General features: G+C 44.2%; 1 protein-coding gene across 3 annotated transcripts in view; it reads left to right on the top strand.

Annotated features, from left to right (window-relative positions):
• Positions 1 to 25,252, top strand: part of USPL1 (ubiquitin specific peptidase like 1) — a 1,186,769-nt gene that overhangs the window by 950,731 nt on the left and 210,786 nt on the right. For all 3 annotated transcript variants that reach the window (XM_044073246.1, XM_044073247.1, XM_044073245.1), the window contains exon 9: positions 3,962 to 4,087. In XM_044073246.1, the coding sequence (XP_043929181.1) occupies positions 3,962 to 4,087 (126 nt within the window). The remainder of the gene's footprint in view (positions 1 to 3,961; positions 4,088 to 25,252) is intronic.

The following is a 25,252-nucleotide window of genomic DNA, read 5'->3' as shown; positions in this document are numbered from 1 at the left end:
TTTGTTTGTTCCTCAAGTGAAGGAAACGTTGACCAGGTGTGAGCAGGACGGCAAGACTCTTTCTGCCGTAGGGGTCCGTTTTTCCACCCCTTCTAGACCTTACCCCAAAGGGCAGAAGGGTGGCAAAATGTGGTTCCGCAAATCCCAAGGAGTCACGCCGGATTCACGTGGTCAGTTTACCCCTAGAGGCAGAGGAGGTAACAATAACAGACGCCGCTCTAGAGGCAGAGGGGGTCCACAAAACCAGGGAAGCAGAGAGCCTCTCTCTGACAAGCCCTTTCAGCAGCCCTGAGATGTTGCCCGACTGTCCATCCTTGGAGGCAGTCGGGGGAAGACTATCGCTGTACCCAGAAGCCTGGCGTTCCCTCACTCAAGACAGATGGGTACAGTCGATCATATCCGAGGGTTACAAAATTCCTTTCGAGGAAAGTCCTTTCTATCACTCAAATTCCCTTCCAGATGTACCACCCGGTCTAAGGGAAATTGCAGAGTTAGAAGTCTTAAAACTTCTGCAAAAAAGAGCCATTCAGCCAGTTACAACAGATCATTCAGAGCCCGGAATCTACTCAAGGTTCTTTTTGGTCCCCAAAAAGACGGGAGACTGGAGACCAATATTGTATCTCAGCAGACTCAACAAGTCTGTGAGGAAGACAAGATTCCGAATGGTCACTCTTCAGTCAATTCTGCCCTTCTTACAGAAGAACAACTGGATGTGCTCAATAGATCTTCAGGATGCGTACTATCACATAAAAATTCACAGACTTTCCAGGAGATTTCTCCGCTTTCGGCTGGGGTCCAGTCATTTCCAGTTCAGAGCCCTGCCCTTTGGTCTCACTACAGCCCCCAGAGTGTTCACCAAATGTATGACAGTGGTAACGGCTCACCTGAGACGTCAAGGATTCCAGGTGTTTCCGTATCTCGACGACTGGCTCCTTTCAGCCACCACCAGGCATCAGCTTCTTCAAGCCAGGGATTATACAATAAATCTTTGCTCTCAATTGGGCATCTCGATCAACTCAGGAAAATCCTCCTTATTGCCCTGCCAGTCTATTACTTTCATAGGCGCAAACTTAGACACTGTTCAGATGTCAGCTACCCTTACAGATCAACGAATCTCAGACATTCAAAGTCACGTCAGGATCATTCTAGCCAGCAAGAAGGTACAGGCCAGAATGGTTCTAAAGGTGTTGGGCCTCATGGCTGCGGCCATTACCCTTCTTCCCCTGGCTCGCTTCCATATGCGCCTTCTTCAGTGGATGTTGTTCACTCAGTGGTCTTACCAACAACTTCCGATGCGTCACCAGATACTGGTGACACCGATATGCAAGAATCATCTTGCTTGGTGGATTACTTCTCCCCAGATTCACCAAGGCAGACCCTTTGTGCCCCCATCCCCGGTAGCCACTGTCACTACGGATGCCTCCCTGATCGGGTGGGAGGGGCATTATCAGGGCAGGATGGTTCATGGGACGTGGCAACCTTTCGAATACCACCTGCACATAAATGTCCTAGAGATGAGAGCAGTGCTTTTAACGTTGCAAGCCCTCAACGACTTTCTTCCCTTGGGGACAATTGCAGTCCACACAGACAACATGTCTGTAGTGTGGTATATCAACAAACAGGGCGGAACCAAGTCCTACCGCTTGTGTCGAAGAGCTCAGACTTTGGCAATGGGCGATCTCCTCTCATCGGTTTCTGGTAGCAACGCATATCCCTGGGAAAACCAACATTTTAGCGGACAGATTGAGCAGAGCTATTCTCATGCCTCACGAGTGGTCTCTCAAACAATCTATAGTGGAAGAGATTTTTCTGGAATGGGGTCGCCCATGTTGCGATCTTTTTGCTACTCCCCAAAACAGCAAATGCCCAGATTTCTTCTCTCTCTTCCCACTGCCAGGCCATCCCCCCAGAGACGCTCTGACCCAGGATTGGCCCCAGGGACTTCTTTATGCCTTTCCTCCTTTTCCTCTGATCCCTCAAGTTATCCAGAAAGCAACCGTTTTGAGAGCCAAAATGATTCTCATTGCTCCTTATTGGCCTCGACAAATTTGGTTTCCGTTCCTCCATCATCACCTTCTGGTGCAGCCGTGGCATCTGGATCCAGTGCCAGATCTTCTGATTCACCAATCCGGTCAGCTGCACAGGTCTATCCCTTCTCTCAACCTCACAGCATGGTTGCTCCACTTCCTTCCTTAGCCAGGCTTCCTATGATCTCTAACCCTGTTAGAGACATCATAGTAGCTTCCTTAAAATCCTCCACTAGGAGGATTTATACTAGCAAATGGAAACGTTTTTCTTATTGGGCTAAAGCCAAAAATATTGATCCCTTCACTGCTCCAGTACAAGCAGTTTTGGATTTTTTAGCGGAGATTTTTCACGCGGGCTCCTCTTCCTCCACAGTCAAAGTTCAATTGGCCGCTATCTCGAACTTTCATGTCGGGTTCACAGATCACAACATTATGTCCCACAGGCTTTGTAGAGCCTTCTTGAAAGGAATCTTCCTCCTGAAACCTCCAGTTAGGAGTCCTCCTCCTCAATGGGACCTAAATTTAGTGCTGACATCCTTGATTCTTCCTCCCTTCGAGCCAGCTGTTTCTTGTTCCCTGAAATTTCTTTCATGGAAAACCTTATTCCTGGTTGCTATTACTTCTGCTAGGAGGGTGTCTGAACTTCATGCTCTATTTGTTCGCCCCCCCTATTTGGTCTTCCACAAAGACAGGGTATCATTGAGAACTAATCCGACCTTTTTGCCTAAGGTCGCCTCAAAGACTAATTTGAATCAGACTATTGATCTCACTGTCTTTTTTCCAAACTATACAAACAGATCGGAACAAAAATTGCATTATCTTGATGTCCACCGCCAACTCAGATATTATTTGGACAGAACAAAACAATTCAGGAAATCCGATCAACTCTTTGTTTCCTATGCTGATAACAAGAAAGGCCTTCCTGTCTCAAAAGTGACCTTGTCTAGATGGCGTTCTTCCGTCATCTCTGAAATTTATCAGCTCAGGGGAAAACAGCTGTGCTCGAAACCTAAAGCACATTCAACCAGAAGCTTAGCCACTTCCACAGCTTTTCAAGCTAGACTTCCTTTGGACACTATTTGTGCAGCAGCCACTTGGGCCACTCCTCATACATTTGTTTCCCACTGCAAATTGGATTTGGCCTCCAGGGATAGAGCCAGTTTTGGCTCTACAGTTCTCAAGAGTCTGTTCCATTGAGCCACCCAGGATAGAGGTGCTAGGGACGCGGTCCCATCAAGCAAGAATGAAGGCGAGATTGACAACTTAACATTGAGAAGTTATGTGCCTACCATAACGTTCCATGTTAGTTGTCTTCTCTCGCCTTCTTTCTTGCGACCCTCCCTCCTTCCCCCAGGCCTGGACAGACTTTCTCTGCAAGGAATTATGCTTCTGATGTCCATACAAGGCTGGACCTTCTACCATCCTTCAGGTTTTTTTCTCTCCTTCTTTCTTCCTTTGGGAAGTTATTATGCTAGGTGCTATTGCCTTTTGTTATCAAACGAGATCTGGGTACTTACCGCCTTGCATCATGGGATATGGGGCTGCCTCGAGCTGGTAAAAGTGACTCTCGAGCTTAGCAAGTGCAGAGTCAGAGCCGAGGATTGGCTCCGAACCCATCAAGCAAGAACGAAGGCGAGAGAAGACGACTAACATGGAACGTTATGGTAGGTACATAACTTCTCATTTTACTGCATGAAAGTTCTCTTTGACTTGTGTGCAGTACATTTTCTTGGAGCAGACCGCTTGAGCTGGAGATATTTGAGCACAAACTGTACATGGCCTCATGGTCATTCTTTGGGATAGGGCATGTTTGTATTGTATTAGTAGTATTAGATGCCATTTTGCCATTCTCAAGTGTACTTGCACTTTTGTGTTTAGCAGCACCTGTGTGAAAATGTTTAAGGTGGTTATTTTAAACATCTGTTTAATTCCAGATGCAGCAAGACACTGACATCCTTTACGACAGTGACTCCTGACTGGCATCCATTAAATGCTGTTCATGTTTCCCCATGCAATAACTGCCACAACAAATACCAGAGGAGGACAATGAATTTGAACAAGTGAGTAATTTATTTACAGGTTTTGGCAGTTTTAGTAATTGAAAGGACTAGAGTACTGGAAGAAACAGGAATGAGGCTGGAATGAATGCCTTTACCCAGAACTATGCTGAACAGGTACCAGTCTCTCCATGTGTCAAATCATATACTTTTGAGAGTAAAAGTTTCTATACACTATAGTTCGGTTAAGAATGTTTTATTACATATAGTGAAGATGTCAATAATATCCAAATCAAATTGTACTGTTTCCAATAGTGTTAATAAACTGAAATAGACTGAATTACATCGTCCCTAATATCTGCACTCATTATACTCAAAATGATTCCTTTCCTGCTGAATGATGTAATTAATATTCTGGAATGCTGAATATTTGACCCGACTTCTGCACTCGCTCTCAAGTGTTTGCACCAAATTTTTGTAGATTGTACTGCAGTGACTTTCTGCATAATCAGTCCAAACTAACTTCTGTGTGTGAAGGATCTCTCCTGATAATACCAAAACCCTGCAGATTTCTTTCAAGTTCTACATGCTTCTTTAACCTTGGTTCCCATGCCTCATACCATATAAACAAGATCTGTTTACACTTAATGTACTGCACATTGTTAGCACATTTTATTCTTAATATTCAGTCAAGAATACTGTGTGTGCAGAAGCATTTCTTTCTGTTGAAACTGCATGTAAAATGTAAACTATAAAATGAAGATATAGGGCTACTTGATGTGGCTGCATTTATAAGCCCATGCAAAGAGAATACTGAGAATACTTACTGTAATACTGTAAGTAAATTAATCAGTTATACAATCAATCATCTCATATACAGAATATATATAAAACATGTAAAAATATCTCAACTACCATAAAATACGTATGTAAACATACTAATGTCTAAGTGTCCTAGCGTTTAAGAAGGGTTTTAAGGAGACAGCTTCATTAATTCCAGGTGGTGTGTGTGCATTTAATCTGAGAATCCATCTTTGTTGTGCAACTTCAGTTCGATTTTTCATATCTTTTCACTTTCTTGTGTGGCGTAAGCCATGGAACCTTGCTGGCTAGGCCTACTTAGGCCCTTGGGCCGATAGCCTAGCATCTACATATAAACCTATTTTTCCATCCCTCACACCTTCCTGTAAAATCTCTGACTATAAATTTAAAATAATGAGTCACCTTTTGCCTCTACATGCTTAAAATAAAGCATTTGTTTCCTTCTTTATTGTGAATGTCTCTATAGTGCTCCTGTATGCTCTTTTTAGCCTACAATTTGTCTTCCCTATATAGTAAACATTACAAATTATGCAGAATGCAAAATATACTATTTTTTGTCCTACAATCAGCATAGTGCCTGGCTTGCAACTCAGTGTAGATTTGGATGAACAAAGGTCATGCAAGAATATATATACTTGCAGGCTGAACAATTCCTGCAAGTATAAGTACCTTTTCTCTGAGAGATACTGTTCAGTCCATCATTCCTGGCCCCATAACATAGTTTGCATTTAAAAACAAGAAGTCCTTGAAACGCCAAGTTCGGTGTATCATCTAAGAAACCATCTAAGTCTCCTGTAGTTTTTAGAATATTCCAATTTCTTTTAAAAAACATCAGTGACATTAGTATGAAAAATCGAACTGAATTGATTGATGGTCTAATAGAAACGTGCTTAAAAGCAAGTGTATCGCTAAATGTTCTTAGTCTGATGAAGCTGTCATTGTGATCGTGAAAGCGCTTGCTTTTTTGGTGTGACTATCTTTAAAGTGGATTTCGATTAGCCGTGGTGACTTGGCTCAGCTGTTTTCTTCTCACCCTTTCAAATGTGGCTGCAGAGCAGTAGATACAAGGTGACAGTAATGGGATCAGTTATTAGGAGACATGCCTGGGTGAAGACCATACAAAAGTGCAGATGTGAGAGTGTTCAATCTCGCCGTTTGTTCTTACACCTGGGTTCGGAGCCGATCCTCGTCGGCCGCTTAGCAAGCTCTGCATCGAGAAGAAGCTCGAGACCAACCTAACTCCCACAATCCCCCTCTGCCTTTACCTCAGATCTAGTTTGCCGCTGCAGCGTTCGCATCAGTTTGATGAGCTCGAGCAACCTTAAGCTAAGATTTATATTTTTCTTATATTGCTTCTAAATTTTTTTCTAAAGAAATTTGTCTTAAGTGACTGTGTGTGTGTGTTGATAGTGTTTCGAGGAATTCTCGGTTCCATATAAAGTCTTTTATACACTTTATTAGAGTTTTCCCTCGGGGCCTACCCCACCCTTTTACTTGATTGACTACTGGATTGACTCTTCACAGGATTTGACAATAAGTTACTGGATTGGACAAACTTACTGGACTTGACATAATATTAACCTTTTTCTGTTGGCTGTACCTTAAGATTGTGACATGTCTGAGAAAGCTAAGTCTGGCTTTAAACGCTGCCAATGTGGGCAGAAGATGTCGGTGACTGATAATCATAGTTCCTGCGTCTACTGTCTTGGCCCTCTCCATCTGCAAGAAGACTGCTCAATATGTCATTCTTTCAGTGGAAGGGTCATGACAGATAGGCGCAGGAAACTTATGGATAGGGTTCTTCTAAAACCTACCTTTCAAGAGGCTCTGGATGCATCAGACCAGACATCCAAATCCTCGAAGGAATCGAAGACGTCGGAGCCCAGGTCATCGGCTCCGAGCTCTTCAGTTAAAGTTCGATCACCGGTTCCACAGACTTCGGGGCCGAGTGTTCAACTGTTGTCAGTTTCCGAGCCTCGAGTCTTGGAACCGGTGACGGAGCTCCCTCTCCCGGCACTGTTGAGGTCGGCTCCGTCTTCGATTCCTTCGACGCTCTCTTCCAGGCCCCTCTCCGACACCGATGTAGACCGCGTGGTGCAGAAATTAATGGAGAATACGGCCTTATCCAAGCTCATTTCTGTCTCCTCTCAGTTGGTGTCGAGACTCGAAGGCCTTCCCTTATCTCCACCTATTCCTCCTCCGAAACCTATCCAGTCTTCGGAGCCGGGAGAGGCTGATCTGGTGATTGTGGAGCCCTCGGTGCCAGAACCGTCTTTCTCTCGGTCGGCTCCGTTCACCTCGACTCCGTCGGATCCGGTACCGGAGTCTCGGAGCCGAAGATCCATCCTTGGGTCCGGGACTGAGAGTCGGACCGATGTTTCGGTTCCGACGCTCCCTCTCGGGGCCTCGGCTCGGATCGACTCGGCTCTGTCCTCGGGGTCGATGCCTTCGGTGCCTGTCTCGGGGATTCTTCCGATTTCCTCGGAACCGGGAGATACCTCGACTCTGGACCCGGGAGCCTTCGACCTCATGAGGAAGGTGTTGTCTACCCAGACAATCACGTCAGCAGAAACAGTTTCTCCTTCCCATAAAGGACCATTATCCTCCTCTGCACCCATGGCTACATCTAAGCGTCGAGCACCTGTGTCTCAGCCACCCCTGGAGGGTGCCCCCTCTTCCTCGGAGGCTTCCTCGGATGCCCCCCCCCCAAGGAAGTTCCGAGGAAAAGATTGTGCAAGAGGAGACACTTAGATTCTCCACAAGAATCATTGACATCGGACACTGACTTGGATGAGTCAGAAGGGTCCCCAAAGTCACCCTCAGAGGATGTCTCTTTTTCTGACATCCTGGAGATCCTAAAGCAGAGAGGTGATTGGCAGGCCCTACCCCCTTCTGAGGATGAGTCAAGTCTTGCTGAAGGCATTCGGTGCTCGCCCTTCCTCCTCCTGGGTCACTCCGCCCTTCGATGAGTTGATGGAGCTGATTGCTCGAAGGGCGTGGGAGACGCCTGACACGGTGGAGCCAGTCCCTAGAAAGCCTAACAAATATATTACTGCCCCTCAGGATAAGGCTTATCTGACGAAGGGAGTGCCAGTGGACGCTATGGTGGTGGCAGCGGCCACGAAAAAGGAGATGTCTGAATCTTCCTCATCTGTCCATCCGCCTAACAGAGATTCTAGGACTATGGACAGGTATGGGAAGCGCATTTTTAGTTCAGCGTCTTTTTCTATGCGATCCATGAACTATTTGACCCACTTCACACTGCTACAGAGGGATCTATAATCAAAGAGTTGGGTGATACCCTCCAGGGTACTACAGATGCTGCTGTTTCAGAAAAGGTTACAGCACATCTCAATACCCTTACATCTATTGCAAAATCGTCCATGAGGCTGATCTCATACGCAGCCGAAGGGTCGAGTAGGGCAGCAGCTTCAGCGATTGCTCTTCGTAGACAATCCTGGATGCGCTTATGTTCATTTGCGGAAGCCTTCAAGTCTGCCTTTACTAACGCCCCATTTGATGGTGCCACACTCTTTGGCCCCAAAGTAAAGGAGACCCTTACCCGGTGTGAGCAAGAGGGAAAGACTCTGTCTGCTGTCGGAGTCCGTTTTTCCACCCCATCCAGACCGTACCCCAAAGGGCAACGTGGTGGAAAAATGTGGTTTCGAAAACCCCAAGGCTCTTTCCCAGGCAGACAGGGTGATGCCCCCTCTAGAGGCAGAGGAGGGGGCAGAGGTGGAAGACGCCGCCCCGGCGGCAGAGGGGGTCCGCAAAACCAAGGTGACAGGGATACAACCCCTGGGAAACCTTTCCAGCACTCCTGAGAGGAGGCCCGACTGTCCTGCTCTGGAGGCAGTCGGGGGTCGCTTAGCTTTATACCCTCAGGTCTGGCAAAATCTTACATCAGACAATTGGGTAAAAAGCGTTATTACCAGAGGCTACAGAATACCCTTCCTATTGCCCCCAATTCCGAAGAAAAGACTCCCAGATGTGCCGCCCCATCTGCGAGCCCCTGCAGCTATAGAAATTTCAAAGCTGCTAGAAAAAAAGAGTAATCCAACCAGTCCCAGCGGACCAAAGAGGATTCGGAACTTACTCAAGGTTCTTTTTAGTTCCAAAAAAGACAGAGGACTGGAGGCCGATTCTGGACCTAAGCAATCTCAATACCTTCGTCAAGAAAGAAAAGTTCCGGATGGTCACGCTTCAATCGATCCTTCCATTTTTACAGAAGGACGACTGGATGTGCTCAATAGATCTGAAGGACGCATACTACCACATCAAAATGGCCAGGGCGTCCAGGGATCACTTGCGCTTCCGGCTGGGAGCCAGTCACTTTCATTTTCGAGCCCTGCCCTTTGGTCTGACCTCAGCCCCCAGGGTTTTCACCAAATGCATGGCAGTGGTAGCGTCTCACTTGAGACGCCTAGGATTCCAGGTGTTTCCGTATCTGGACGACTGGCTCCTTTCTGCCACCACCCAGCGTCAACTGATTCAAGCCAGGGATTACACACTGCAGCTTTGTGTTCATCTCGGAATTTCCGTAAATTTCGAAAAATCTTTACTACAGCCATCACAGCATAACTCATTCATAGGAGCAGAATTGGATACGCATCGTTTAATTCTAAGACTTCCTCCAGAAAGGATAGCCTCATTACAAAGCCACATATCTCTTCTTCTGTCATCAAAAAAATCCCCAGCAAAACTGGTTTTGAAGGTTTTGGGTCTCATGGCAGCTTCTCTCATTGCGATACCATTGGGAAGACTGCACATGAGAGTTCTACAATGGCTACTGTTTGCACAATGGTCGTTCCAACAGCTACCTCTGACACACGAAATTCTAATCACAAACACATGCAAATCACACCTAGCCTGGTAGCTCCGGACTTGCAATCTTTCCAGCGGAAGACCATTTGTGCTACCCACGCCGACAGCTACGGTGACCACGGACGCTTCCCTGATAGGGTGGGAGGGCATCTTTCAGGGACAGACAGTCCAAGGCGAATGGTCCAATTTAGAGTACAATCTGCACATCAATGTTCTAGAGTTGAGGGCAGTGTTTCTAGCGTTGCAACACTTTGCTCCCCTTCTTCCTCTAAGGGACTATTGCAGTTCAGACGGACAACATGTCCGTAGTCTGGTACATAAACAAACAAGGGGGAACCAAGTCTTATCAGCTATGCAGAGAGGCCATGAGAATCTGGCAATGGGCGGAGTCCACGGGTCGTTTTCTGATTGCAACGCACATCCCGGGGTCATCCAACGTCATAGCCGACAGGTTGAGCAGAGCAATCCTGTTGCCTCACAAGTGGTCCCTCAAACAGTCAGTTGCGAAGGAGATTTTTCGCAAATGGGGCCAGCCTTCCTGCGATCTTTTTGCGTCTCCAATGAACGCCAAATGCAGAAGCTATTTTGCCCTATTACCCCCTCCAGGGGAAGTCCCCAGGGACGCTCTAGTTCACGATTGGCCCCCGGGTCTCCTGTACGCTTTTCCTCCCTTTCCCCTGATTGCAAAGTTTCTGCAGAAAGCCAACAACCTGCAAAGGACGATTATCCTCATTGCCCCATTCTGGCCTCGTCAAATTTGGTTTCCCTTTCTTCTGGCACACTGCATTCGGGAACCCTGGATCCTGGACCCGGAGCCGGATCTACTGACCCATTCGTCAGGGGCTCCTCACCCCTCGCTACTGTCACTCCAACTAGCAGCTTGGCTGCTCCGCTTCCCTACTTAGCCAGGTCTGATCTTCTTTCACCTGCAGTTCAGAATATACTAGTGGCTTCTCATAAAGCTTCCACTACAAAGACTTACACTAGTAAATGGAAGCGTTTTGTTTACTGGGCAAATACACAGCAATTGGACCCTGTTATAGCTCCCTTAAATAAGATCTTGGAATTTTTAACCGAATTGTTCCACCAAGGAGCTTCTCCTGCCACTTTGAGAGTGCAATTGGCTGCCATTTCCAACTTTCATGTGGAAGAATGTGGGGCTCCTGTTATGGCTCACAGACTTTGTAAGGCCTTTCTGAAAGGATCTTTCCATATTAGACCACCAGTTAGAACTCCTACATCACCTTGGAACCTGAATCTCTTGTTATCTAAATTGATGCTACCTCAGTTTGAACCAGCCTCTTCTTGTCCTTTGAAATATTTGTCGTGGAAGACCCTCTTTTTGGTGGCCATTACATCGGCCAGACGTGTGTCAGAGCTTCAGGCTCTTTCTATTAAACACCCTTATTTGATCTTTCACTCTGACATAGCATCTCTTCGCACTAATCCGTCCTTTCTCCCCAAAGTCTGCTCTGTTAATAACATCAATCAATCCATTGAGCTCCCTACCTTTTTCAAAAAACACTCCAATAAGTTGGAGTATATGTTACACAAGTTGGATGTTCATAGACAACTTAGATTTTACCTGGATAGAACAAAGGATCACAGGAAAACAGATCAACTTTTTGTGGCTTTTGCAGACAGCAGGAAAGGTATAGCAGTTACTAAACGAACCCTCTCCAAATGGCTAACTGATTGCATTATATTTGTTTATACTGCTTCGGAACAAACTTTACCTGCCAAACCCAAGGGGCACTCTACAAGATCAGTATCTACATCCCTGGCTCATGCAGCTCGCTTACCATTAGATACTATTTGTGCAGCTGCTACTTGGTCTAAACCACATACATTAATTTCTCATTACAAGGTAGACAGGGTTTCTAGGGACAGGGCAACCTTTGGTTCCACTGTGCTCAAGAACGTTCTCCCGTGAGTTCCTCAGGAACATGGAGCTAGGGACGCTACCCAGGTGTAAGAACAAACGGCGAGATTGAACACTCACATTTAGAAGTTATGTCCTTACCATAATGTTCCATGTGGAGTGTTCATCTCGCCTTTGTTCTTGCATTCCCACCCTCCCACCCTCAGGAAGAACGTCCAGTTTGGTGTCTGGTTTGGTTTTTTCCTGCTTCCGCATTACGCAGTTGTTGTGTATATATGTATATATATATATATATATGTGTATATATATATATATATATATATATATATATATATATATATATATATATAGGTGTTTCTCTCACTTATGTTGTTTTTGGCATGAATGTGTTACTCTCTCTGTTGACTTCTGGTTTGCTTGCAAACTAGATCTGAGGTAAAGGCAGAGGGGGATTGTGGGAGTTAGGTTGGTCTCGAGCTTCTTCTCGATGCAGAGCTTGCTAAGCGGCCGACACGGAGCCGAGGATCGGCTCCGAACCCAGGTGTAAGAACAAAGGCGAGATGAACACTCCACATGGAACGTTATGGTAAGGACATAACTTCTAATTCCTGGTTGTCCTGTTAGAAAAGGAACTGCGGTTTGGACAAATGCTTAAGAAAAGTTAAAGGCAACGTAGTGTGTTAAAGAGCTGCTTCATTCTCCTGCCATATACAGTAGGAACTACCCTATGAGCTGACATTTCCACCTGAGTAAGCATCTAGATGGCAAGAAAGGTCAGTTCAAGAGGATTTGGAAAGTTGATCGTAAGAGAAGCCTTTGGGGGGATATCACAGTGGAACAGCTGTGATTCAGCAGAACTGTTTTTCTCCCACTGCTTCCCCTAAACACACCCCTTCCATTTCCCCAAAAAAGTAATTGGAGGTTGTCTGTGACTACTTGTAAAGTGTGCGAGAAAATCATTCAGGAACTTGGATATCAGTGCACAGGCTGTTTTTTGTATAATGCTGTCAGACATGCTTAAAGTACCCAGTGAACAAAGCTGTCTAATCAGACTCTTACCACAGGATCTTCTGAGACGAGAGGCAATTGAAAGAGTACCAGGGTGAGGAAGAAGCACATGGTTTTACTAGAATGTTTCTAGTACCAAGATAAAATGGTTCTCGGAGGCCAGTTTTCTCATCAAAGCTATACATGTATCTACATGAACTAGAATTAGATTGCTAACCTTGCAGGCCCTCTTGTCAGTTCTTTTCCCTCAAGTCTTCATTTGCTACAGTTTATTTGAAAGATGCCTACCTCCATTTATCTGTAGTGAGAGCAGGTTAGCAATGCCAGAGAAGCAAAGGAGGTGTTCTCTACCGATTTATTTCCCTTGCTCTTTAATTTATCTGCTGCATCAAAGATGCTTGCAGAGTGCTTAGCTACCGTAATTGTCTACTGCCAAATCAAGTAAGAGCATCCACACTTACCCTTAGCTGCCAGCTGTTTGATTTAGGATCCAGCCTTGCATTAGATTCTTAAATTTATATCAAGTTTACAGCCCAGTGGCATTCAAGAAGCGTAGCCTTGGGTATCCCATGGTGTTTAAGTATAAACGTGTAGTAATCTCATTCCTTTTTAAAGGTCATGAAGAATAGGCACTGCTTTAATGGGCATGAGAGTTTAATACAAAAACATGATGGATGAATGATGAACTCTGTAAAGGATCCACCTTTCTACTCCTTGCATTCTATCCAGGAGGTAAATTCTTTCAGTCAGTACCCAAAGCTCATGACCGTACGTGAAGATGGGACGTGGCTTGACCTGTAAATAGAGACGTTCTTTTTATGACTCTGCTGCCTTTTTAAGACCTACAGTCTGCCACAATGTTTGCAGGTGCTGCCATTGTTGCACCTGCCCCACTGATCAGTCTACCTGTCAACTCTATCTTCACTTGTGAACAAGACCTCAGGGTACTTTTAATTCCTCCACCTGCTGCAGTTTTCCAAATTCTTCAGGGAAAGAACCATTATCTCTGATTGGAGGTGTAGATTTTTTATCCCATCTGCTTCAGACTCAACAGATTGCTATGCATGTTGGGAAACAGTCATTTAAGGCTGAGGCTATAATTATATCAAGTCTAGCTGATGCAGCATGCTCAAGAAGTTTAAAAAGTATCCCCACCCAGTACTGGTTATGTCATCAATATGTAGATAATTGCTGCAGTGTAGCCTTTAAGTTATTAGAGTCCTAACTTATGATTAGCCAGCTTCCAAAGCTTTTGGGAGTCGTCTTCGTGTTCTTACTGTCCTGTCTGGAGCGCCATAAAAATAGAGAGTGCAGATCTCTTCAGATCTTTTTTGTGCTACCTGAGAACACTTCTTTGGTGATTCACGGTGAATTGTCTGTCAGCTAGCTATCCTTCAAGACTGGGCAGGCAAGTTCACATTTTGGGGAACCTACCACTAATGTTAATTTTCTGAGGAATACTTTCTCCCCACTAAAATTTTGTGTTTGCTAGAAACTAGATGCTTTTTGGACTGTCATTGGTTTTCTAAGAGAGTTTGTAAGTGCTTATGAGAACTTTATAAATAAGTATGGTTTCCTATTTCTTTTTTTGGAGCGAATTTTCCTACAGGTTTGTATATTGGTGCATGATATTGTGCTAATGGGGGGGGCCATCACTGGTTTATTCACCTCAGTACTACTGGTTTGGTACCTAACCCTTTACTGATTCTTACAGGCTTTTCTCCCTGATTTTGAGGTCCCATTCTCAGCTAACCTGTGGAGCAGCTACTGTTCTCTGTTTTGCTCCCCATTTACAAAAGAACAAGAAAGATGAGTTTATTGCTGTATCTGCCTAAATCTGCTGCTGTTCATGTGTTGCCCTCTTTAGAGAATGTTTTCTTACTGCTTCTAGCTTGCTTTCTAGTCTTCCTCCTGTGCTCAGGAAGTCTGATAAGGCTATACAGGGTACTTCAGAATCAAGTATTTATTTTCCAACCCTGAAGCAGATTGGCAGTAATTTCTATGTCTAAAACTGCTGTTGCTGAATAGATTACTGCTGCTAATCCCATTCCCTCTGACAAGGATGGGAAAGCTTTTAACAAAGTGAGGCAGAATGTTTATCTGCTTTCTTTCAGGATTTTAAGCTTTCAAACTTGTATGTTAAAGTATCTACATTTATCTCTTGAGAAAATGCAAAAGCTAATTAACTTTCATTCTTAGGTAAAATAAAATCCTTGAATACCTCCCTAACCTTTATTTCTCATGTTACTAAGTTTGTTTTAGTGTGCTTATGATGCTTTTGGTTCTTCCTTCAGAGCTGCTGCTGCTTCTGGATCACTTTGAGATAGACTTGCTTGGATTCTTTTTCAAAACCTTCCTGAAAATGTTTAAACTGAAATTTTAAATACTCCCTTAGATAAAGAATTTCTGTTTCACCCTTTTGTAGTTGAGGTGCTCAAGTATGTAATGAAAGGAGAAAGTTCATTCAGAATGACTACTGTAATTGAACCGTGCTCTTTTAAAATAAAAAAAAAATCCCTTCCTAATTTACCTTTTTAATAAGCAGTTTATGCAGCAAGATGTCAATAAACCGTTTTTTTTTAAAGCTATCAAGGACAGTCCTCCCAGTCAGCATGACTGTGCCTGTGCAGGCTTCCTGCCCCCACCCTGGCAACCTCTGTTTCCCTGAGGATTCAGCTGTACTTGTGGTACCTGATTGTGGCAGACAAGTGGATTTTGAATGTAATTCAGCAGGAGTACACTTGGCAGTGAAAATCCCTTCCCCGTTCCAGGGGATTCCTACTTGCCCTTTGAACCAAGTCTGCGTAATTTTTTCTATTCTCGATCCATTGCTTGCTCAGAGCGTAATAGAGCCATTGCCCATATAACAGACGGGCAAAGGTTTTTCTCCAAGAGTTATTCTGGTACCAAAGAAAGAAGAATCCTGGAAGCATGTGCTGGACCTTTCCTTTCTAAATCTTTGTCAAGATTCCAAAGTTCAGAATGCTTTCCCTGCATTCCATTTTACATCTGATTTCTAATTTAGCTTTCATAGTAAGGCTAGACTTCAATGATACTTGTCACATTCCCATCACCAAAGTATTCAGACTTTTTTAAAGATTTTCTCTGTCTGGCTTACTTTGTCAGTTCTCTGTCTTGCCCTTTGGACTTCCCACTGCATCAAGGGTTTTCACAATGTATCTAGCTCCAGTGAAAAACATAGATTTGGGGAAGCTTTGTCTCTTTTATGCCAGGTAAAAAGGGTAGGCCAGTGTCCAAACAAAGTCTGACCAAGTATGGCTAGCTGTTAGCATTTCCTTGCATTATGGGCAAACTGGAAAACCTTTATAAATAATGATAAAAGTGCATTCATTAAGGGCAGTGGCTGCTTCAGTAACCCTTTTTCAAAAATGTTGCATCTCCAAGTTAATTATGACATTGTCATGTGATAGTCAAGTGTGATAACCTAATATAATTTTTGATAAGACCCTCAGTAGTTAGACTTTGTGAAAGGAAGAGCCTGCCTTTTTATTTTATTTATTTATTTTACATTTGTTGACCAGGAATGTCTGGCTGAGTCGAAGCCCTTTTTCAGCTGAGGTTTGGGGAGAAAAGCTCCAGTACATACTTAATAACCATAGGGTGTGAGTAACAGGTTTAAAAAAACAAGTGGAGAAAAAGCTTCAGGACATACATAGTAGAATGGTAGATTATCACAAATATTTTACAAGTGCAGTTACAGCAAATTGGTGTAGAAAAGTTAAAATAAAGCAGAAGTAACAATATAGTGGTTCAACAAATAAAGGTATAGTTGCAAAAACAAATACATTTTGTGAACATTTGCAGGAAAAAGTCTATTCAAAGAGGATTTTCTTGAGGGGGAAGTGTAGGAGAGTCTGACAAGGAGATGGAGAGTTTTCAAGGAGGGTTTGAGCAGTGGCAGATCCAATTTTTTGGTAAGATGTTCTTTTAGTGCTAGCTTAAACTTTTTGGGATGAGCTTATGTTTGAATCTCGAGAGATAGCTTGTTCCATTCCATTGAGGGGTGGTAGCTGTATGCGTTTTGTCCTGCTTTAGATTTGGGCTTATAGATTTTTAGTTCTTGAGAAGAGCTACGGAGGTTTCTTGTGGGAGATGATAGGGTGTAAGGCTGGGCAAAAGGATGGCTGATATAGGATTGCATGTTGGAGCTGAGAGAGAAGGAGGAGATGAGGCAGTTCCAGCCAGTGTAAGTATTTAAGTGGGGGACAGTGGTGAGATCTGTAGGGTTGTTGGGTTGCAAATCTAGCTATTTTGTGGTATGTAGTCTGAAGTCTAGTAGTATGTGTGGAGTTTAGATTAGTAAAAATGTGGGAGCAGTATGTTAAGCAGGGAAGAAGATATGCATGGGTGAGGGCTGTTCATGATTCATGAGTAAGGTATTTATTTCTGTATAGCAGAACTAGCTTCAGGTGGGTTTTCCTGATGCAGTTATATATGTGGAGATCAAATTTGAGCTGGTCATCAATAGTGATGCCTAGCAGTTTTGAGCTTGATTCAGGTATGATAGGGGTGTTATTGAGTGAATGGATGGTGAAGGAGGTCTTAATGTGATTTGCTGGTTTAGGTAGGAAGAGTAGGAGTTTTGTTTTTTTAGGGTTGGGTATGAGTTTGTTATTGGAGAGCCATGTTTCTACAGAGTTTAGTGATGACTGGGTTGCTGTTAAGAGTTCTGAGTGAGAGTTATAGTTAAAACAGCAGAGTCATTGGCATATTGTATAATGGAGGAGAGTTGGCAGGAGGTGTAGAGTAAGTTTGTGACGATATTGAAAAGCAATGGTCCTAGAATGGATCCTTGAGGGACACCCATTTTTATTTGTAGAGGAGAGGATAAGGCAGTTTCCCATCTAACAGACTGGAATCTGTCTTTGAGATAGCTTTCAAACCATGGCACAGTATCAGGGGAGAAGTTGAGGTTAGATAGCTTGTTAATTAGTAGTGAGTGGGAGACTGTGTCAGAGGCCTTTGAAAGGTCGAGGAAAAGACAGGAGACAAATTTGTGGCCATCTGTGGCCAGGGAAATGGTATTGAGAAAGGATAGAAGAGCTGTGTGTGTACTATGCTTGGGTCGAAAGCCGTGTTGTGTAGGTGTTGGTAAGTTTTCCTGTGTGAGATGTTCAATGACTTGAGTGTGGATGCATTTTTCAAGGATTTTTGACAGGGGGGAGAGGATGGCAATAGGCCTAAAGTTTGAGATTTCAGTTGAGTTACCTCCTTTGTGTATTGGTATGGTGTAGAAGTGTTTTCAGATTGAAGGTACCTTGGATTCGGAGATGGAACGGTTAATTAAGATTGAGATAGGATAGGCAAGTGAGTGAGCAGCTGACTGGAGAAAGTAAGATGGAATGTTGTCCACAGATACAGAGCATGGTTTAAGTTTGGAGAGAAGGGTACGAATGTATGTTTTGGGGATGAGCTTTAGGGAGAAAATGTTAGGATGAGTGTTTTTTGTAGGGGAGACGGGGTTAGTATGATTGGGGCTGTTTGAATTAGAGTTTGGATATAGTCAACAAAATAATTGTTGAAGATATTGGTGGTCTCATCTGGTGTCTTTTATGGGGTGAGGTTGGGAGAGGTAGGGTTTCCATGATGGAGTATTTGATTGATGGTTTTCCAGAATTTTTTAGGGTTGGGTTTTAGTGTGGTAGAGGGTAGTAGTAAAAATCTTTTTTGTCCTTGTTGATTTGTCTTTTGGCCAGGTTCCTTTGTTCTTTATATATCTGTGGATCATAGGGTTTTTTTTGTTTGTAGCCATTTTTTCCAGGGCTTATCTCTAGACTTGGAGTGTGTTTAGTGAGTCAAGGAGATATTTTAGCTTTTGTCCTAATTTTATGAGGTGGAGCTAGTAAGTTAACTATGTTGAGAAAGGCAGTTTTGAAAGCAGTGATAGCCTCATCTAAGGGGAGATGGGTGAGGAAGTTCCATCTAACTCTAGATATGAGAATATTAAAGATTTCTGGACTAAAGTTGGAAAGATTATGCCTAGTTGAGTATTTATGTGGATTGGGGAGGTGACTAGTATATCTCAGCACTTTTGTAGGAGAGTGGTCATGTAGCTCATGCTGTTGACGGAGTAAGTATCTTCACGTAGCTGAGGCTTTTGACAGTATTGACTAATTAGTTAATTGTGTGCTAGGAAACTGGCTTAAAGACAGAACCCACATAGTTTGTGTGGCTCATGTCTCATCTGAAAAAAATGAAGGTAACCAGTGAGGTTCCCCAGGGCTTTGGTACTGGAACTCCTTTTCATTTTTTACTTGTCTGATTCTTTTGGAGAACAGAGATTTAGTTAACTGCATTTGCAGATGACCAGTTGTCAAGATTCTGACACTTGTATCCTTCGGAAGGAACTTAACCTAGTTAGTACCTGGTGTGCTAAAAATTGGGCACAAATTAAGCATAAAGCATGGCATCATTTTGGCAAACAACCTTGAATTTAGTGAGAGACCTGGGCGCTGTAGAATTGACAGTTCTCTCATTTAATTATCATGTGATAACTGTGGTCAGAATATCCTTCTAGTTGGCACAAGTAATAGCCAAAGCTATATCATCCAGCTCTAGGAATATTATTGTTGCCTTCTGTTCAGCAGTGATTAAACCTGTTGTAGTGTCATCCATTCAGGATGTACCTCATTCGACATGTGAAACAACTAGGGAAACTTCAGAGGTTCATGACTAAGAAGTTCTCAGACTTAAGATCGCGAGATACCAAGAAAAAGGATAAGGATGTATCCCTTTACTCTGCCCCTCAAGACTGTAGAAGATACAAGTTGTGCTTCTCCTACTGTACCATTGGAGACCCTGTTGTCTTTGATTTTGTGCATCTCTGCAAGTTTAATAGCTTGAAAAACACCAGAACCAGGAAACTAAATGTTCACTAACAGATAAATAGAACCTGATGGAGAAGTGAGATCATTACAACAACATCTGAGTCAGTGCAGTACACAGTCACTCTTCAAACAGAACCTGGATGATGGGATAAAACTGAGGGTATCCAGGTACTAACTGCCCTACCCCGCCTTGAGAAAGGGAATACAGCCTGAGTGGATGAGTATTGGCAAGTTGTTGACGATTCAGAGACTAAATAGCCTTGAGGGTCCTTTGAATCAAAGTATCTAATGCAGTTACCTGGTTGCCCTTGTATACCTTTTCTAAGCATTGTTAGTTCGACATTTCTTTTCTGGAACGGAGCAGAATTTGCCACTACAGATCTGCAAGGCGTATGTGCTTCCCCTGTCTACATCTTTGGCTAGCCCTTTTATTGCTTTAGTACTGTTTCCTACATATTACCAGTAATGTTCCAGTCATGATCTTAAAACAAGTATAGTATGGTTTTGTGACTATATTCACCATAACTGTAGAATTTGAAGTTCAGTATCATTTGCAGTATAGGAGTCCCTCTCACTATGCACAATCCTGTGCATTTTTTTTTTGGGGGGGGGGTCTGCCAGAGCACCCCATCCTTTACAACAACTGCTGTCTCTTGGTTGAAATAGACCAGCTTAGATTCATAAGCATTTACTAGGCCTGCAATCCAGGAGGCCATTGAGGAGCATAGTACAGTTTATCCCAAAGTACTTTCTAATTAAGTGACTTGGTCAGAAGGTAACACAGTAGGCAAATGTGCTGAAGGAATCAAACCCTGGACCATAGGCGACAGCTTGTTAGCCCCTAGCCCTAATTATCTGTCCTAACATGCTTCAGCCTGCTTTTTGGACTGTATAAGCACACACAGTGAACATACTAGTCATCCAGTAAATTGCATCAGGCACTTCTCCGTTTTATACTGTCTGTCCTGCTAATGTCCATTGTATGGGGGAAGCTGGCCTTGTGTTGCAAATGTAATAAAACTTTGGAAGTAGGCCTGTTTAAGTCAGACATCTTGTGAATGATGTTTCAGTGGTACTACTTAAAATTGAACATGTGTCATTATGGTGGTGTATAACTCGCACAGCTTTGATGTCCTGATTAAAGTCATTGTTGCAGCATTTGTAATGTATGGGTTGTCTCCACTGACATCAGGCCAGAGTACCAAAAGGTTAACTTCCCTAGGTCATAGGTCTGCATGACCTCTGCTTGTATGTGTTTGGATGTATAGGTGGACATATGAGTGTTTATCTCAGATTGTCGTGCTACCAGCCCAAATGTAGATCATGCTCAGTATCTTTGCTTTGATCATTTGGGGAATCTTCCTTTTTACTTGTGCTGTTTTGTTGAAAGAAGTTAGATTTCAGCTAGGAAGAAAGTTTAAGTGCAAGTGCAGTAGGGAGATTCTGTACAAGGACTTGCATGCCAAGTGTCTTTTTAGCCTCTGCCCAGAACACTATCACAAATCTTGCTCAATCTGTCAGACATTCTTTCCCAAAACGCTTGGGTTGAGGTTTCCACTTGCAACACTTTTTTCTAGAAACCCAGCATATTCAGATGTCCCTCTGCTGCCGAAGAAAAAACTAGAGAGACCTTTAATGGATCTACAGTCCAACATTTTTGACTCTGACCTACCCACTGAGGTTCCCGAACCCACGTTTGGCAGGCTACTTTTCATTTGCCTGCTACAGAGACCCCATTGCTGGCCAGTATGGCTCCTGAGGCCTTGCAGACTGATAGTTCCGAGTGACCGTACTTCATCCCTCAAATTTTATTTAGGGAAGAGATCCCAGGCTGTCTAATAGAAGTCAAGACAGGTTTCCAAACCTCTTGAGTCTCATCCAGGTAGATGCCGTGCCTAAAAAGAAAAAAAAAACAGGATTAGGCATGTGGCCTCTCTCTCAGCAGCTAGGGAAAAGGAATAGATGGACTTCTTATAGGGATTGTTCAAAGCTTTTATTTCTTGGCAACCCCAGGCTACTCCTCAGCAACCTACCCTGGTTTCCTCCTCTTCTGATGAACATGACTGTGACTCTGACCATTCTCTGGACTATTCCTCTTCGCTGTATTCTCTGGGACGAAGAGAACTCCCTCTCACTAGATTCCCCTACTGAGGAAGTTTCCTTTGGGGAAACTGTACAGAGCATCATGAAACATCTCAAATGGTTCAAATGGCAATCCACGAAAATCCCTGATGTTCAGAAGAGGTATTACATCCCCATGGAAATGGATACCCCAGCCCATTCTTCAGCCCCTCCTGTCCTTGAGGTCTTCCAGGACACCTTTCTGTACTTCTCTACACCTGATTGTCAGCTATCAGCTCCTAAAAGACCAGGCGAGCTTTGCAAGGCACCTGATGACCTAAAATATATAAGAATCGAGAAGCAGAGCCCTCTACAGTATCTCTTTCTTCAAATAAGCCCTCTTAAGCTTCTGCCTAGTGCTAGTGCCTTACCCACGGATAAACTAAAGGTAGTAGAGCTATGGATAGATGGGAAAAGAAGGTTTACACATTTGCTGCCCTTGCCTTTAGGGACAAATAACTACCAGACTCCAATGACAAATTACTTGACCTCTGATGTTCATCGTGTTACACTGCTGCACTCGTCACACTCAGGGTTATCTGCCATCAGGCGGTCCCGCAGTCGGCCCGAGTTCCAAAGTCTTGGTCCGGTGTCGGTTGTTGTCACTTCTTCCCTCCCTGACGTCAGTGTGACAGGGGTATAAGAGGCAGCCAACGCCATTTTCTTCAGTCTTTCTTGCCACGCAGTGCCCGAAGCAAAAGCAGTTCGCAAGTGCCGGTCGGCCGACTCCTGAGATTTTCAAATCTAATTTCAGACCGAAGTCTTCAGTAAAGCTAAGTACCCCGTTGGGGAACCTTTTCTTGCCTCAGTCCGATGTCAGAAAAAGTTAATAATTGCATTTCTTGTGGGAAGCAAATACCTCATAAGGATTTTCATTCTTATTGTATCCCTTGCCTAGGCCCAGACCACAAAGTCACAGGTTGTCGGTTTTGTGCTGGGTTTAACAAACGAACCATTAAACGTCTGTTTGATTTCGCCTGACATTATTTTGGTAGAAAATTTAATTATACCATGCCGTCGGAGCAACCGACGACCGGGATGCATAAAAAGTGCAAAGATAAGGATAGGCAGCCGAGACCCAAACCAGACACAGAGGCCTCTGCTAGGCCAGTCGCCAGTTCTCCGGTTTTCAGTGAGGTGCCTACGCAGCCACTGACGACCGCTGATTTAGAACTCCAGCCTGCATCCGACTCCCAAACGGAGATTGCAGGGCCTCCAGAGCCTTTATCTTTAGGCCGTTCCGACTCCATGGCTGATGGGGATTATAGATTCATAGGTTCATACTAGGCTATCTGCCCTAGGGCATTTATAAGCCTAGCCAGAGTGTGTTTGGCTTTCACCACCCATTTTAAATTAATTTTGCTATGCCCTTTTTCAAGGTTAGTATAATGTGCCTCTGTCTGACAGCGACACAGAAGTGATACCCGGGGTAAACCTACGATCTCCCATCCACTCATCAGAATTCCTCTTGAAGAGAGTCAGTGAGGGACTCTGCCTAACCTGGACTGGGATTTTATTCCAGAGTTAAGGGAGCCTCTGGGTTATGAATCTGTCCCTCCAGCATGTCCTATTTATTTCAGTGCTGAGGTTCAAGTCTCTCGAGCGCGTAGCTCGATGGGATTTGGATTTTCTGAGGTGCAGCCTGTCCATTAATTCCAGGTTGGACATGGCTTTATACGTCAGGCACAGATCGCCTCTGAGCAGGCGGTATGCCACTGAGTAGAGCTGGAGTTTCTTTAACCGGGCAGCATATGACTTCTGTTTGAGCCCTTTGATCCTCTTAGTGAGGTACTTTTGGGGTCTTTCCAGTTGCTGCAAGTGTCTGGTAAGGTACATCCCAAAAGGGGTATTGTACTCAATTATGGGCCTGATGAGGGATGAGTAAAGAGGCACGATGACCTCCCCTGATCTAGATGTGAATCCCTTCATGATTAGGTGGGCTATATAAAATGTTTTTCTAACCACTTTGGCCACGTGGTTGTCAAATGAGAGATTGCTATCAACTTGGGTCCCCAGGTCCCTAATTACTTCTTCTGTACTTAATGGATTACCACCTATGTGGTAATTTGTGGCCACTTTGTTTTAGCCAAAGGGGATGACTATACACTTTTTGGCGTTTAGCTTGAGGCCATGGCTCTGGCACCAGTTGTCTGTTTCTATGAGGCCCTTTTGGAGGATGCTTGTGTCGGCCGGAGAGTCGATTATGGCGCCCAGTTTGCAGTCATCTGCAAACTTGGTCAGCCACAGTCCTTCCATGTTGGCCTGTACTTCCGAGAAATATATACCGAACAAGAGAGGTCCCAGGACTGAGCCTTGTGGGACGCCACTTGTAACTGGTTTGGAGTGTGACATGGCTCCAACAATTCTAACCATGTGGGTTCTGTCCTTGAGCCAGTTTGCAACCCATCTAGTGACATAGGGGTTTATATTTAAGCTGGTGAGCTTATCTATAATGCCCGAGTGGGGTACTGCATCGAAGGCTTTTGCGAGGTCCAGGTAGGCTGTGTGGACCACCTTCCCCTAGTCAATGGCCTTGGTGACTGTTTCAAAGAAATCGACCAGGTTTAAGAGGCAGGATCTGCCCTTAACAAAGCCGAACTGGGTAGGATCCAGTGTCTGTAGGTCCCCAATATCTTTATTTATGAGGTCCATGATGATCCTTTCCATAGCTTTGCAGACCAAGCTAGTCAGGCTTATGGGGCGATAGTTTCCAGGATCCGTTGAGGCACCACCTTTGTGGAGAGGGACCAGTTGCTGTACGCCACTCTTTGGGTACATATCCTGTAGTAAGGCTGAGATTGAACAGTAGATGTTATGTGATCCTATCTCGCCTACATTCTGACTGATGGGTTCGGAGCCGATCCCTCGGCTCCGACTCGGCACGCTTATGCCAAAGAGCGAAGTCTCTTATTGGCTGAGCTTACTATATCCCAGGATGCACCACTACCAGTCCCCCAGATCTCGTTTGCCGCTAACTAGCAAAGACGTGGTCTCGAGCTGGCTGAGCTAAGTAGTGTCTTTTCACTAACTTTTTCTGTCAGAAATTTGCTAATTCTTCACAAAAAGCTGTTTTACAAGCTACTCTGTGCTGTTGTGTGTTTTGAGAATTTTTTTGTGGAAATTTTGTGTGTGATTGGTGTTTGTTCTGGTTACAGGCTCCCTTGATCCGTAGGGCCTTTCCTGTCAGTTAATCCCTTTTGAACCTTTAGGGGTTCTTTGATTCCTTATATTTTTATTCACTGTTGTATGTCTTCAGTTGGCCTTTATTTTAATTGCGGGCTATCATTGTGAATGGCAAGTTAATCTTTGTAGGGTCAGTCTATTCCAACAGAGTTTTGTCTGTGAGAGAGTTACTCAGTTTTACTTATAATGTCTCAGGCTCCTAGGCCTTCGGGCTTCAAGAAGTGCACTAAATGTAGTTTTAAAATGTCTATCACGGATGACCACTCTCTCTGTGTATATTGTTTGGGCGCCAAACATTTGCAGGAGTCCTGCAGCGTGTGTCACGCTTTTTCCTCGAGGGTCCTCCAAGAGAGGAAAAATAAGCTTATATTGAAAGGCCTTATAAAACCCTCTTTTGAAGAAGCTTTAGCATCCTCTCCTTCTCCTGCTAAAAGAAAAGGCGCGGCTCCGACCAGTCCGTCGGTCCCGACCGCCAAAAGACATAGGCAGGCTTCTCCTTCGGCTCCAAGGACTTGGAGCCGAGGGCGAACGGTCTGCCTC

This window comes from Protopterus annectens, chromosome 5.part1, assembly GCF_019279795.1.
Source record: "Protopterus annectens isolate FY-2018-M chromosome 5.part1, PAN1.0, whole genome shotgun sequence".
NCBI lineage: Eukaryota > Metazoa > Chordata > Ceratodontiformes > Protopteridae > Protopterus > Protopterus annectens.
This window is presented reverse-complemented; position numbering and strand designations above follow the sequence as displayed.